This window comes from Mixophyes fleayi, chromosome 4, assembly GCF_038048845.1.
Source record: "Mixophyes fleayi isolate aMixFle1 chromosome 4, aMixFle1.hap1, whole genome shotgun sequence".
In the NCBI taxonomy this organism is placed as follows: domain Eukaryota; kingdom Metazoa; phylum Chordata; class Amphibia; order Anura; family Limnodynastidae; genus Mixophyes; species Mixophyes fleayi.
The window spans coordinates 339,663,565-339,679,607 of record NC_134405.1 but is presented as its reverse complement, the minus strand read 5'-3'; the positions used below and the strand labels follow the sequence as shown (position 1 = coordinate 339,679,607).

The 16,043-nt window shown below is 45.1% G+C and overlaps 1 protein-coding gene and 1 long non-coding RNA gene across 6 annotated transcripts in view; one reads left to right on the top strand and one right to left on the bottom strand.

The window, feature by feature from the left end:
• The window catches only part of ADIPOR2 (adiponectin receptor 2), a 39,330-nt gene extending 23,492 nt beyond the window's left edge, over nt 1–15,838 (top strand). For all 5 annotated transcript variants that reach the window (XM_075210632.1, XM_075210633.1, XM_075210631.1 and 2 more), the window contains exons 3-8: nt 7,066–7,185; nt 8,352–8,523; nt 8,747–8,933; nt 9,437–9,624; nt 10,569–10,762; nt 12,494–15,838. In XM_075210632.1, coding sequence (XP_075066733.1) covers nt 7,066–7,185; nt 8,352–8,523; nt 8,747–8,933; nt 9,437–9,624; nt 10,569–10,762; nt 12,494–12,622 — 990 coding nt within the window. In that variant the 3' untranslated portion in view covers nt 12,623–15,838. The remainder of the gene's footprint in view (nt 1–7,065; nt 7,186–8,351; nt 8,524–8,746; nt 8,934–9,436; nt 9,625–10,568; nt 10,763–12,493) is intronic.
• LOC142153237 (uncharacterized) lies at nt 6,681–8,372 on the bottom strand. Its single transcript, XR_012691459.1, has 2 exons — nt 8,243–8,372; nt 6,681–7,732 (listed from the first exon to the last, which is right to left on the bottom strand). It is a non-coding gene; the product is annotated as an uncharacterized LOC142153237 (long non-coding RNA).
• Nucleotides 15,839–16,043: the final 205 nt, after the last annotated feature.

The window sequence follows — 16,043 nt, the reverse complement described above, 5'->3', positions numbered from 1 at the left end:
ATTAATGATAACTAGACTGCCTTCAATTCCAAGGACAGTTTTAGCTTGAGGCATAGTCGAGGTGCCTCCTTCTCACAGTTATTTAAATAGATCTTAGTGACGGGCTCTTGGGTTCTGTTCCGTGCAAAGACGATTGTTCACTATGGGATTAGTTAACCAGGAACGTGCAATATTGCTCCTGGCTAATTGGGCACCTGGGAAGTGTTGTAACCTTATTTTTGCTGAGTCAGACCTGCGAATACTTACATTTTATCAGCCTATTTGTACAGTAGAGTGAGTTACTTGTGCAGCCCATTAGCTCCTGTTCTTAAACCATTTTACCTAAAGCTGCTAATATTTGGTGAGATCTATCTTGTTTGCTTAATGTTTCCTTACATTGTATTATGTGCCCCGAGATCATTCTCTCTGATCAAAAACTGATGGTGAGTAAATCAGTTTTCTCTTTCGGCAGAATGATGGGGTTGGTTGGTGATCTCATGCATTGGTAGTATCAAGTCTACTATAATCTCATTATGACCTGTAAAGTATCATTGACTTATAACTATATAAATAGATTGCATTCGCTACTTGGTGAAGTCATCATTCGCTGTTCGAAACAGCACGCTCGACGCTGTAGATTATATGGGTATTTGCAGTCAGCCGGAGTACAGTGCATTATAGGCCAATATCTGTACATGATTAGTTTTACATTTTCCTGGAATTTCCCCTCATAAAGCTGCCTCGTGTTAGACATTTCTACATCACAATGGACCTTTCCCCCAGTCACCAGTGTGTAGCTGGCAACTGATCTGTGACCTTTGTACACACTGACCCTTGTGTACATGGTGTGATGATACATCTCTGCCTTATATGGAGCCAGGAAGCCTGAACCATAGCATGTTCCTGTGTTTGTGTCTGTGGGCCCAGAGGGGATATTTTAGTCCTGTTCTCTGCCTCTTGGCTAGATTCAGCTTATCTGGCTGTAATGCAAATTTTAAAACCAGAAAGCACTTTAACAAAGAAACTTCTGCATCGCTGCAAATAAAGTAGATGTGGCATTATCCTAAAAAACAAAACAAGTTTTGTAACTAAAGTGAACCGGTCACCAGGGGGGATTGTCAGAGGTTTAACCAATACTTGGAACACATAAGATGAACTGTTTTGGTCATGTAGACTCCACTTAAGCTCCCCCCCCCCACCCCCCCTTTCTTCTTATAATGGACGTTTATTTAACAAACAGACACCAGATTTATTAATGCAGAATAAGCTATTTGTTATTAATAAGATGAGCGGGAGCTGTAAGACCCATAGGACAGGGCGTCTAGAGAGCAAGGGGTAAATGTATCAAGCCGAGAGTTTCCGGCGGGTTTGAAAAGAGGAGACGTTGCCTATAGCAACCAATCAGATTCTAGTTATCCCATTGATAACTAGAATGTGATTGGTTGCTATAGGCAATGTCTCCACTTTTCAAACCCGCCGGAAACTCTCAGCTCGATTTTTTTTGAAAAAAAAAAAAAAAAAAAAAAAATTCTCTTTTTTCTAGTTCACATCTTTCAGGGTTTTTTTTTATATTTTGAAATAATACTATTAAAAATAGAACAAAATAAGAGTCTCTGGAGCCATTCCTATCCATGAGCTCTAAAAAATCTTCATGTAGGAAGTTATAGGCCTCTTCCTATCTGAACAATTGCGCAGACCGCCCTAAACGCCGCGTCCGCACTATAACAGCGCAGTTGGGGAAGAGCTGCTGGCGTTTCCCATTTCTCAGGTGGAATCTGGCAGTAAGTACTCCCTCGTCTCTCGCCTCTTTTCAGGGAATGAAGGGCTGACACCCCTGATCTGCAACACTGCTCTGTTAGTTATGTGTCGTCCTCTTGTTGTATAGTACGGCGCTGTAAGATGGTGAAATGACTTTATATGGGGTCACCTACTGTGACATACAAGATAGTACAAATCAGAGGAGTGTGGAGAGCATGTGAAGCTGAAGGCAGTGTTTCTATACCGGTCACAGAACTATCCTTATGATGTGGAGGGTGTTCTTTAGCACCATATATTTATATATTCTTTAGTTATTAAAACTAAGGCAGAGAGAGAACGTTGATCTATATATCCCCCTTCTGCCTACGTAACAGAATTGTAAGGCAACAGTGTAATATAAAAAGGTATTGTGTAGGGAAACGAGAAGGTAGAGCAGAGGGGAGGGGGGCGCAGGTAAAGGGAGATCCACAGGATCAGCAGCCTCACCCAGGGAGATTAAATGAGTACATCCAGATAGAAGGATGATGATGATAATCTGAGACAATGAGCTCCTCAATGTGAGCGAATCCTTCAACACCAACCCGCAAATCCAAGTAGTGAAACTCGGGGTATCTGTTGCTGCCAGGATTATTTAATAATTTGCCTATAAAATTCTACGCACCCCCCCGCATTCATTAATGGGGAGGGGGAACCTTAGTGTTTGCTGCATTATTTTAATGTTTCAAGAGAGATTACTCTGTATTTGGAGGTAGGTACATTGGAGGATACTGGAAGCCACAGACCAGGGTCAGCCAGCTCCTCTCCTCCAGTTATTCTTTAGAGAGCTTGTTGCATTCCCCCCATATATGTATAAGGGAAGCCATTGCTGTATTACATCTCCAGCATGCTGCAGCTACATTAGGGGAGAGCTGTAACATCTTTAATGCATAATAAGAGCTTGCTGTAAAGCCTGCTATATTTTGCAATTGAATATCTTTGAACTTTGGAACCACAACAATTGCATTGGACAATGTTTTATTGGTAAGTGATAAAATGATTTTTTCAGAGAGCGAGAAGGCGCTATCTGAAATATTCTAGGTCAATCGTCATCCTTATTGGCCCCAGGTTGGTCCCTGTTCCACCAATCGGGGTGTGAAGCGGAACCTGTTGTCCAAGAGCATCTTATAAAACTTCGAGGTAGTAGGTTCAGGGGCTGCTGTAGACACACACGGCAGTATCTCCAATCTTGATTTTTAATAAAAGGCTAGTGTCTAATTTAGTCAGATTCGTTATTTAGGTATTACATTTGCTGAACTATTAATCTTGCCAATTTTACAAAGAGACCTCAAAGGCTGCGTAACCCAGTAATTCTCTTGGGAGACTCAACATAATAAAAATGAATTCTCCTAACAAACCTGTGTATTCTCCAGGCAGTCCTATTAACGGTGCTGTGAGGTTCTTCTGAGATCCACAAATTAGTATGTGACTTTGTCTGTGGGGGCCAGAGACCTGGGTGTAAACATGAATTACTAACACCAAAGAGAGGGGTGGTTGGGGGTTACAATTGGACCAGATCAGATGGTGTAAAGCCCTCTCCATGGCTCATATATGCTGGAAATACCTCCCATACATCCTCTCTTCTGGACTTTCCTCCCTAGCTCTAGCCCAAAGCTTTAGAAGTCCTGAACCCCGGTGAGATTCTGACATGTGGACCAGCTGGGAGCAGTGAAATGAAGTTTTTCTTTGAACAATACAACATTTTAATAAAAAAAAAAAAGGCTGAAATTCAGTCTGGGCCACATGTATGAGGAGCACTATGATCAGCACCAAATTCCATGAAATAGTATTTACCCTTTGTTTATCACTTACTCATGAGTGAGGGGACATTGGGGTTGTCCTCACATGTCCTTTCTATACGTCAAGTTTTTGTTTTATTTTTAATTACTGTGAGAATTTTCCCTCTAACTGTCTTGTTGGACCGTGTACACTTCTGCTGCTATGCAATTTGAAAATAAATCTATGTATAACAAGGATATTAAATTGCAAAGTCGATAGAGGAGGACGAGAGCCAGGTGTGTTTTCTTTTATATAGGCAGCAATATGCCTTGATCTATGGATGTCTCTGTCTCCTGTGTCATCTAAGTAACATTACTTTTGTGTAATCAGTAAAGTGAAGCTGTAATGTACAGGCCGGGATGGACATGTCACACAAGGTGTGTGCAGGGCTGGGTACTGTTTTCTACTTCGGGTTTCCTATAGAAGGGATCTCGTACCTGACACCAACCTGAAACATTTAGCACTTTGCTGAGTGTGGCAGTCGCCGCGCCCGTCACCTGTCTCTCTACAGCCGAGAGCTGGGATTATGTGCAGGACACCCGATCTCCTCGCTGGTATCGGATGTCTACGTATCTGTCACACAGCCAAGCAGGTTCAGTCGTTCCTTGTTCCTGATGCCCTTCACATACTCTGAAGCTTAAATATTTATTGTGCAACATTTTAACAGTATGAAACATGTGGTATTAAACTTTTTTCCATATAGAGAAGCATTTACCACCACAGTCTTCCCAGATTAGTTTCACTGGAGAATCCTATCGCTATGGTGTGCTGCGGGAGGACCCTGCTCCTTCCACTATATAACTGTCAGTCTGTGGCTTCCTGCTGCCTCCATTCCCCTCCTCACATCATGTCACTGCCCTGGTCACATGCAGCCCTCTCCTCACTAACACATCACTCATCTCCTGATATACCCTGTGCTGCTGGAGGACCCTGTTCCTTCCACTATATAACTGTCAGTCTGTGGCTTCCTGCTGCCTCCATTCCCCTCCTCACATCATGTCACTGCCCTGGTCACATGCAGCCCTCTCCTCACTAACACATCACTCATCTCCTGATATACTCTGTGCTGCTGGAGGACCCTGTTCCTTCCACTATATAACTCTCAGTCTGTGGCTTCCTGCTGCCTCCATTCCCCTCCTCACATCATGTCACTGCCCCTGTCACATGCAGCCCTGTCCTCACTAACACATCACTCATCTCCTGATATACTCTGTGCTGCTGGGGACCCTGTTCCTTCCACTATATAACTCTCAGTCTGTGTCTTCCTGCTGCTTCCACCCCCCCACCCCCCCTCACATCGTGATACTGGCTCAGTTATCTGCAGTCTCACTAAAACAATCTGATAGGACAGGTCACTGCCTCCCACACAATCAGCACATTCATCTCCTGGAATACTCTGAGCCCCCTTTCATACAGCACCAACGTGCATTGGTCGGCAGAGGAAGAAAAGTCGGCTCTGGCCAATAGGAGGAGTAGGATGGGGCAAGGACGTTTTACATGTAATAAAAGCAATGTCCGCACACCTGATTAGATGACTGGGCGGTTTATTCTGACTGTCAAATTGATAACTAGTCAATCAAGACTGCGCTTTCAAATCTCCCCAGGCCTTAATGTCGGGAGGGGGTACAATTACCAGACCTCACAGGGTACAGTCACTGCAGGACCCACTTCTGACCCCTGCCGTTCTACCAGCTAAAACTTTTGATGTTCTTTAAATTTCGGTTTGCTAGCTGAGGTGTTTGGGGGAGGGGAGAGATAAGTATATTATGTCTATTTCCTAAAAAGCTGCTTTTATTTACATCTATCATGTTATTAAATCGGGTCTGGCCTCTGAGGTTTGGGCCAATCCACACTGTCCAGAGCTGGGAGTGGCGGCCACAAACACAGGGCTTTTTCATGAGACTGCGTGGGCGACGTCTCCTAGATCCCCCTTGTCTAACACGTTTCCATCTGGGAAGAGAACAAGGCTGAATTCATCACACTCCTGGGAAATTTCATCACTGCTTGTCCGAAACGAACCTCTCTAGTTTGTGTCTGTATGAGCACGTGGCACGTGCGATTATCCTGCTATAAAGCACTGATATTTTGCAGCATGCCCCAATAATGGCCAAGTTTCCGTTCAGCCCCTGCTTGTTGTGTTTTATATCTGTGATGTGTAGATATACGGGGGGAGGGCGGACACAGCCTCTGCCTGCATTAAGCTTCACTTCCAGGGATTGACTGCACGCACTTTATTCCTGGAGAGAGATCAATATTGTGCGCTGTGGTTTATGTGCATGAATAAATACTGTCTCCCAACCATTGTCTTCCTTGTGGCTGGTTTAGACGATGAATCCTTTTTCTTGTCTGAAGTTGTTGACTGAAGAGTTTATCTTGACATCTACGTCTGTCTGTGCAGAGGTCAGCACACTCTGTGTATGTCTCCTGGTCCTAATGCAATTCCTGGAAGTGTGGGCACTATTGTGGGAGTTAATGGAAGACACAGCGCAGCGTCCTTGGATGTCAATCAGTAGTTAAAAGCCTGAACTGATGAGCATGTCGCCCTAAGTGAAGCTGGTGGGAACTTTGTCTCTTAAATGCTTGAAGACCATACATAATCTAAAGCTCTGGTACTGTGGGAACACAAGCTGGACTGCTGATTGGGTATAGCGTCACTTTATACGGGGGGCAGTGCCGGATTAAGGGAATGGAGGCCCCTGGGCTAAGAGGGCCTCCATTCCCCCGTGAGGGCCCCCTTCCTCCCCCGTGAGGGCCCCCCTCCGTGACCCGAGCTGCCCGCCCCCCGGCACTTACCTCCTTTCCCGGCACGCTGTACGCTCTTTACTGAGGAGATTTCGTGACTCACAAGATCTCCTCAGTAAGGAGACTACAGCGCGCCGTTGAAGGACTGCAGTGACAGAGCTCAGCAGCACTGATCGTGCCGGGGGCGCCCCCGACCGATCAATACTGCTGCTGAGCACTTTCAAGGGCCCCCTGGATGCCCGAGGCCCCTGGGCTGTAGCCCAGTTAGCCCTATGGTTAATCCGGCCCTGACAGGGGGGGTTTACAAAATAATGTAGATTTCAGGAGCCGAGGAGAATGGGCTTTCATTTACCTCAATGACTCCCAAACACTAGGTGCCAACAGTGTGTTTTTTTTATTTATTCCCCATTTGCTATGTGAGATTTGTTCATCCCCAGACTAAAGGAGTTAATCTGTTCTGTATTGATGTCTGAAATAACTTTCTCATAGACCCACATCTTTATTTCTACTATATTCTCAGCAAGACCAGTACGCGTTAACCCCTGTAGCCCACGTTTCACAAGATGATAGCCGTAGAGAAATGGCTGTTACATTACACTTTGCTGTTTTTGTGACTAATATTATACAATAGATGATTAAGTTATAAATGTATCGCACTGTAACCTTTATAACTGTCCTGTTACTGGTCCTCAGAAGGGAGGGGGCTCTGGGGGGGATGAATGAGACAACTCCTGAATTACTTGTGACTTCTGTCTTTTCTCCCATTTGCAGAACTCGGAGAAGTGTAACAGTGTAGAAGAGCCGGTCCAGGAAGATGAAGGATTTATGGGGATGGCTCCTCTCCTGCAGGCCCACCATGCCATGGAGAGGGTGGAAGAGTTTGTCTGCAAGGTAAATGGTCTTATTTATTGGGGCTCCGTATGCAGCAGTTACTGTTATCCTCATACAACAGATTACAGCAGTAAGAACGAGATCTCCCTCCAAGGAGAGAGAACCTGGGATATCTGTAGCTTTGTAGTATGTGATGGTTCCTCAGACACATTTGCAGTGCGGCCCCTCTCTCACGGCACATTGAGGGACATAGAGGAAGTTTCTCTCCTACGAGATGTGGTTCTCAGGCTGTGCTCAGTGGAATAATTAGACTTTATAGGTCCCATGTAATCCGGATGCCTTGTTGTTGTTGTGCCAGTCGGCAGCCTCTGTAGATATTCATCACTGTCCTCTGGGAGGAACATGGAAACATTGCGCTCAGTGGCACAGAGAGGTTTGTCCTGAATGATGTCAGATGCTGTTTAGGCAGAAGATTGTCAGTCCTTTATAGATGACCTTTCCGGTAATGTGGGTGATCGTTTTATGTAGTCAGAGGAATGGGGTGAGCTCATGTCAGGAGGGCCCCGGGTCAGACATCCAGAGGTCACACTTGGATTCCTCTTCTAGTCTGTTTACAGGGTAAATAAAGCATGTACGTAGGTTTATCTGGTAAGACTATAATTTGCCTGATATTGGTATAGAAATCCTTACACTGATTCATAATAACAAATACCTTTGTGGCTTCTAGTGTTTAAGTAACTGCCTCGTCCCTGTACATACTGGCCCCTACTTTAGAGGCTTCTAAAGGTTTTGTAGCTTTGAGTAGACTGACGGGTCTATTGGCTGACAGAGCATGCTGGGACTTGTAGTTCTACAACACCTGGAGAGCCACAGGTTGTCTAGGCCTGCACTATGACATGTAATATAAGCTGCTGTACCCACATTACATAATCTTACCACTTCCTAAAAAAAATCTCTTGTAATGCTGGAAAAACTTTTAAACATTCTTTTTTAAAATCTTTTGGGGTTTTTCACTGTAAATGCATGTAAAATAAGTATAATAGTTTCTTAGAAAAATAAAGAACAAAACTTTGTACAAACAAGAGGAATATAAATGTATTATAAGGATCATGCTTACCAGACTAAGCAGCTGATCAGATGCTTTCACGATGGGGGTAGCAGATGGATGCCCCACTGGCCATGACTTCTATGGGATATAATTATTTCTTTGTGTCTCCTGAGTTTAGGTGTGGGAGGGCCGGTGGAGAGTTATTCCACACGACGTACTTCCTGATTGGCTGAAGGACAACGATTACCTGCTGCACGGGCACCGCCCCCCTATGCCTTCCTTTAGGGCGTGCTTCAAAAGCATCTTCAGAATACACACAGAGACGGGCAACATCTGGACCCATCTACTAGGTACGGCCCCTATATAGCTGCATCGCCCCTTCTCGATGTTGGGTGTATTTACCTTTATCACTCTCTGCTGCATCCTATGGACTGTGTTCCTAACTTTCACTGGTGAAAGGGAAATTAGCGGAGCTTGTAGAGGCCGGGAATGTGCCAGAAGTGATGGGCAGACACTGTGCGAGTGGCTCTATATTATACATGTGGCTCTAACATGTCTGTGTTCTTGTTTCAGGCTGCGTGTTCTTCCTGTGTCTGGGGATCTTCTACATGTTCCGGCCCAACATGGCTTTTATTGCCCCCGTGCAGGAAAAGGTGGTGTTTGGGATGTTCTTCCTGGGCGCCATTCTCTGCCTGTCCTTCTCGTGGCTCTTTCACACCGTGTACTGCCATTCGGAGGGGGTGTCTCGTGTGTTCTCCAAGTAAGTACCCTGTGTCTTGTCCAGGATTTCACCCGTGGTAGAAACACCTTGCAGTCTGAGTGTTCCACAGTCAGTGGGGTTCAGGGGCTCGTCCTCATTCATACCGCCAACTTCTGGAAGGAGCACCTCGCATATCATTAATATATAGATATTTCATAATGTGGAGACTGCATCTGGAGAGTGGTCACCGCCTGGGCATGGGGACCTCTGCCATCAAGGTCAGGAGTATACGGGGAAACAAGGCGGAAATGCCGCTTAAGGAGTAAAAAAGCGCTACAATGTCAGGGTTGTTCTATTGCCGCTTTCTGTTTAACTTCATCTTTAGAAATCGTATATAGTGTTGTAATCCTGGTTCCCGTACTGATACCATGAGCGGCCTGGCTGTGTAAAGAATGATGTTACCCTGTGACCATAAGACCCTGTATTAGCCGAGATAGAAACGTCCCCCTAGAGGACGGCAGTTTTGTCTTCCTTGTCCCTCACCTCTTGTTTCCTTCTCACAGGTTGGACTATTCTGGAATCGCACTCCTCATCATGGGCAGCTTTGTTCCCTGGCTCTACTACTCCTTCTACTGTAATCCGCAGCCATGTTTCATCTACTTAATCATCGTCTGTGTCCTGGGCATAGCCGCCATCATCGTCTCCCAGTGGGACCTCTTCGCAACCCCCCAGTACCGCGGCGTGAGAGCCGGTAAGTGTTGTGTGTTTTATGGTCAGAACCGCACAGAAGCCGCAGAGTTAATGAGCTTTGCAGTGATCTCCCAGACCTTGGTCCACGTTACACACTTTGTATCTACGGATTTCTCACGATCAGGTCAAACTGAATTAAAGTCCAGTCAGATGTTGTCTGAGTGACTCTGCTGTATAATTACAGCTTCCTTGTAATCTTGGCTCGGACAGTAATCTCAGAGCCGTCCTCCTCTAATACCGGTGCTTAAATCTGTCACTCCTGACGCACGTCACCCAGCTAATAAATTATCTGCCCTTACACTGACCAGCTGCATAATAATGACTGGATTCTAGTAAGTGTCCGGCCCTGCAAGTAACTTCTGGTTTGGGTGCCCGGCTTGTTAAGTATCCCTAGCGGAGGTATTAATAATTGGGCGGAGTCAGATTTCTGCTTACATAACTGTTGAATCATCCCAATGTTCCCCACCCCAAGATAACCGTGGGTCGTGTTACCCAACATCAGGCTGTGTACAAAGCTGCAGGTTTATAATATTACCGGCCCTGGGATAAGACTGCAGAGGGCAGACGTTTCCCTTGCTTACATAAAGTACTATTTAATACATTGGGACCATATAACCATTTAAATTTTGATCATTAGTTACCCACTTTCCTGATGGACCTTTGTAAACCTCAATGAGAGATAATGCAGATGTGATTACTAACCAGTGATACTGGGTTGTTACCTGCAGCCGAACCTCCATAGGCCGTATTCTGCAGCTGTTGTCTCCTGCATTTGTATACGTTGTATTTCCATCACATACTACATGGTGGGAAATGAGTTTGAATAATAAATCCAGCTTAGTCCAGTGATATTACTTCCTTCTGTTGAACGGTCTGTGCAGCGATACTGCTCCCAGTTCCGTGTGTCGGAGTCAGCTGACGTCTCGTGTCTTCCTCCCCCCACAGGTGTATTTGTGGGACTGGGTCTCAGTGGGATTATCCCCACCCTGCACTTTGTTATCGCCGAGGGGTTCCTGAAAGCCGCAACCATGGGTCAGATCGGCTGGCTGATTCTCATGGCAACCCTCTACATCACAGGAGCCGCCCTCTACGCTGCCCGCATCCCCGAACGATTCTTCCCTGGGAAATGTGACATCTGGGTGAGTACTGGGCAGTGCTCTGTGGCGTGGGAGTTCTTGTAGCTCTAAATGGACCTGGTACCTAGGAGGGCCAGCACTGCCTGGGAGTTGTAGTTGAACATTCAGGGCAGCGGAGTAGAGAATGGAGGGATCTAGCTAACAAAAAAACCAAAACAAGTTATCAGTTGTGTACAGCCGTGATTGTGTCCATTACTCCATATTTTAAATCCTGTTTGTGACTGAGCTGCTGAAAGGATTACAGTGCTCTGTTATGTATGTCTGTGATAGAGGTGGGTGGCCAGTGACAGCCTTAGGGGCCGCCAGATGGACAACCAGATGGATATGGGACATTCTGTTTACCGTATGCTACTAGATGTCTTGTCGGAGCACATTAGTCACTAGTGAGAGGTGAAATCACTGTAAGACCCGGCCAATGGATCCCAGATCAGTCTTTCCAGGGTCTGAGCCTCGTGGTGCCTACACAGAGCGTTATTTATTACTAGAGGCTAAATATAGGCCTGGCCTCCCAGTCACCGTACATCGGATCCATCCACATGTTTATTCCAGGCATGACGGGAGCAGGTCTAAAGCTAAAATACCAACCTGAGGGGACATTCAGTCATACAACGTGCATGAAACACAATGGCTGCAAGATAAATTCACAACACAATTGCACCCTGTCCCAGCTTCTGAGATCAGTCCTGGGTTTATAAATTGTTTATATGATCTGTTATGGCTTGCTGAATGTCCCTTTACTTCGTCTACTCCCCATGTTATGGTGGTGGGCAACAAGAAGACCATGTGTTGCCCTCAAAGGTCACCTGTGGCCCCCTGACAATGGGTTATCTTCCCTCTGTGGTCCTTCTCCTAAATGTCACACAGTGAGCGCAGTCACACAGTCTATGTAGCAGGTTAGTGTGTGATTGGATGGTGATGTCACCCAGTGAGCGCAGTCACACAGTCTATGTAGCAGGTTAGTGTGTGATTGGATGGTGATGTCACACAGTGAGCGCAGTCACACAGTCTATGTAGCAGGTTAGTGTGTGATTGGATGGTGATGTCACACAGTGAGCGCAGTCACACAGTCTATGTAGCAGGTTAGTGTGTGATTGGATGGTGATGTCACCCAGTGAGCGCAGTCACACAGTCTATGTAGCAGGTTAGTGTGTGATTGGATGGTGATGTCACACAGTGAGCGCAGTCACACAGTCTATGTAGCAGGTTAGTGTGTGATTGGATGGTGATGTCACACAGTGAGAGCAGTCACACAGTCTATGTAGCAGGTTAGTGTGTGATTGGATGGTGATGTCACCCAGTGAGCGCAGTCACAGTCTATGTAGCAGGTTAGTGTGTGATTGGATGGTGATGTCACAGCGCAGTCACAGTCTATGTAGCGGGTTAGTGTGTGATTGGATGGTGATGTCACAGTGTTATCTATGTAGTAGGTTAATTTACGGTTAGAGCTGCGCGTTATACTAAAGCTGATCTCAGAATGAGAAAAGAAAAGATAATATGGGACTTCCTAGTATAAAGGGTCACAGACTAGCCCACCACTGTCCTATGTTAAGGTTTGACACTAGATGTCGTATACAAAGCTGTTTATAAGTTTCCTGTTCCACAATCTGAATATGCATAAACTTACATTTACACAAATGGCCACATCTGGTTCCCTGCCACATGGTTAGACAGCTTTAAATAATAACAGATACCACTGGTAGCGCTCTCTCACCTCTTGCTCCTCTGTCTCTGCAGTTCCATTCTCACCAGCTGTTCCACATCTTCGTCGTGGCCGGAGCCTTTGTCCACTTCCACGGAGTCTCCAACCTCCAGGAGTTTCGCTTCACTGTGGGTGGCGGCTGCGCTGCCCAGGAGGTGTTGTAGAAATCTCACCGCCAGGGAGGGAGCGCACTACGAACAACTACCGCACAAGGTGGTCGGGGAGGACAAGACCTTCCTCACCCACCGTGTGAGGAGAGACAGCAGCAGATGCACAGAGTCCAGGCAGACTGTGGAACCTAACAATCTTACCTCAAAGATTCAATACCAAGTGTATGAAGTTTAATTTATTCCGGGGGAGTGGGTCGCATATCTTTTACCCTTTTCAGATTTGGAGGGGGGTGGGATTTATGGTCTCTCCGGCACTGACATGGTCTAAATTATACTCGCTGCTTGAGCTTCCCACGGAGGAAGAGATTCCCTGCAGGTCTCTTCTGATAAACCTCTATTTATTTTTATAATTCTTCTGGAGCAGGGTCTTGTAATGATAATTATTATTATTATTTTTTTTTCCTGTAACATCTGGTAAGATTCACGATTTGTTTCCATGGTGGATACATTGTTCTCTAATTTCTGGGAAGACATGTGAGGAACGGTCGGTGAATATGATGTAAATAAAAAACTTTCTAATTTTCTGTTTAAAGCAAAATCTTTCTAGACATTTTTTTGAAAGTGGGTTGGGGGTGAATATACGACAAATATACAAAAAACTAAATACTATTCTATGTGAAGATTATCTGTACCATTCACTGTTCATGGACATGTTTTGCACACCTGTGGAGCAGGGTTTAATGCTGACAGACTGATGGTGTATGCCGGGTGACCCTTATTCAGAGCTGTGTTGGATAAAAGCACAGCCTGATGTCAACAGGGTGCATGGGCGGTGTACAGTAAATCGAGGACTTTTTGAACCCTGTGGCTAATTCTTCACTCCCACACTTTGGTTCAAGAGAGCATAGAATGTCAAGCCAGATCCGAACCTCCGACAACGAAATGACCTATTTAAAGATTTCAAAAGCTGGACACACGTGGTGGCAGACTTGGCACACATTTATGGACTGACCACAATGGAAGGATCAAAATCCCTGAATCGATTGACTGCACCCATTGACCATACTTGTGTAATGCAACAGCAGAAGATGTGCAGCCTGTGGAAAGCATTGATCACACACTGTGTGCAGATCTAAGGGGTGGCTTTCTTGTCATAGATATTTGGGGTGATAAGAACAAAACGTTTAGGTCGCCTGCACAGAAACTGGCTTCACCATTGCAGGATGCTCAGGGTATTTACAGAAGACAACAAACAGTATATAACTAATTAATGCAGACCTGTTACCTGCGCACAGCGTGGGCTGGACCAATATTGCTCATTACTATTTGTTTGTAAGGCGCCACACGATTCCCCAGCGCCGTACAATAAGATTATAAATCGCACCTAAAACAAAGCAAGACGAGGTTGACAAAAGGAGATGCAGATGTGAGACAAAGAGTAGCGAGGGCCCGTGTGCACAACTGCTTAAAATATTCAAGAGAATGCACCCCGGTGATGGTAGATATTGGTTCATCCCACAACGTTGCTGCTTCCATCGCATGTAGTTGATGGGTCCACTAAACTTTTTTTATAATAGGTCTTACACGTAGGAGGCGTGGAGAAGGCAGGGGTCCATTCCACAGTCCTTGATGGTTTCCCCTGGGAAAAGTGTCCATTGTATAGAAGGAAATATTCGGGGCTTCTCCCCATTTGAAATGTCTCATTTTGACCAGCAGTTTGTTTGAGGCCTATAAGCAGCAGTACTGTGTATTCTAAGTTCTCTAATAGAGTATTATGTAAATGGTATTCACTACAGAGACTCGATGAAGGGTAGAGTATAGAGGGAGATCCGTTTATATATTTAATAATCTGACGTGGTCTGTTTCCACTGCGAGATCACCAGTTGTTTGTCATCCAAAGGGGAAAATTACACTTTATAGACCCCAAATGCCCATGGTAAGTGGACGATTGTGCAACAAAAAGCAGGAAGAGGTGTAAACACATTATCTGGAGAAAACCCTTGTGGCAGCACTAAGCACTTTGGGCTACTCTGCCGCCATGTTTCTGTAGCCCTGTAACGCCCCAGGGGTGTCTGTCTTAACCTTACAGCAAGATTGTAATCTCAGAGAATTTCTTACTCAGCCTAGCATTAGGTATTGATGTGAGTGTGTATTTTAGACCCTACTGTGTGTTTATTCCTCATGTGGGTGACATAGCTGCACATCTGGATGGGTATATTGAGGTTTGCAGGAACGGAGAAGCCGGCCGTCTGCATGTGTCCGATACTGACCCCCTCGTTACTGACATATCTTTCTGTATGAGCCCATGGAAAAAAAGTGGTTTGTGGTAATCATTTGGAGGGGGGGGTCTGCTCCTTTATGCTGACTGAGGGGGATTCAGCAACGGTGACACATTACATTATATGTCTGGTGAGAAGGATTAAAAGAACAGGGTCTTCCATTTAAACTCACAATTTCTATTTTTAATTAAAATTGAAACCACTTTTCTGTGCTTCAAAAAAAATTGTCAAAAATCACATTACTCTTTAGTGTTTTTTATCCATTGTGTTTATTGCTGCTTATTTTACTTGAAAGCCAAATTGAAGAACAAAAGTGGTAAAAAAAAGCAGAAAAGGCAAAAATTTACCTTTTATAACTTGTTCTCTTATTAAATCTTTACTGCTCCTTTGTGACGGGGCCAGCAGTATATTACTGGCTGGGTTAGGGGGGAGTTTTCCCGCAAAGGTGGCGGGGGGAAAATGGTTTCTTCAAATTATAATATCTGTGTTTTCAAATAGTACTTGGCTCCTATACAGATGTTAATGGTAACCTGTATAAACGATGTCTCTAGTAGAATTACCAGCTACCTTTCTGTCAGACATACTGATCCCAGTATCAGGCTGTGACCTGTAAAGTGATGTGTCGCTGCCCCCCTCTGGCAGATAGAGGTAAATGCTGCAGTTATGGATTCGATCACCACATTTCTGAGACATCTTCCAGTCAGAGCTAACTGGTCACTTTATTGTCTCCGCCTTCATGTGGGCGAAGACCCAACAGACTTCTGCTCGCCCCATGCGTCCTCTTTAAAGGTAGTCTGTCATCTCTTCACTCCCTGCTTTGATCTTTAGTAAATAGTGGCCTTGTTAATATTATCATAACTCTTACTGTTTAGATGGTTTACTGTGAACAGCAGCAAAGCACATTCAGGGGTGAGTAGCGGTTTTGGGGTTTAATTCTCATTTCTCGCTGTATTATTCACTTTCTGTTAAATAAAATAGCAATTTAAAGTTGTGCTTGTCTCTATTCTTGTAGATAAAGGGCTAGAGAATGTCCTATGTTAATCTATAAGCTGGTGTTTCGAATTAAGTCCAAATATGAGAGTGGCCCTGCGGCTTACATAGAGTGGACGCAGACCATTTCTGTGCTTGATTACTATTCATAAGACTGCAGCCAATGAATTCACTAGGAATCTGCCTCGGGTATATTGGTGATGCAG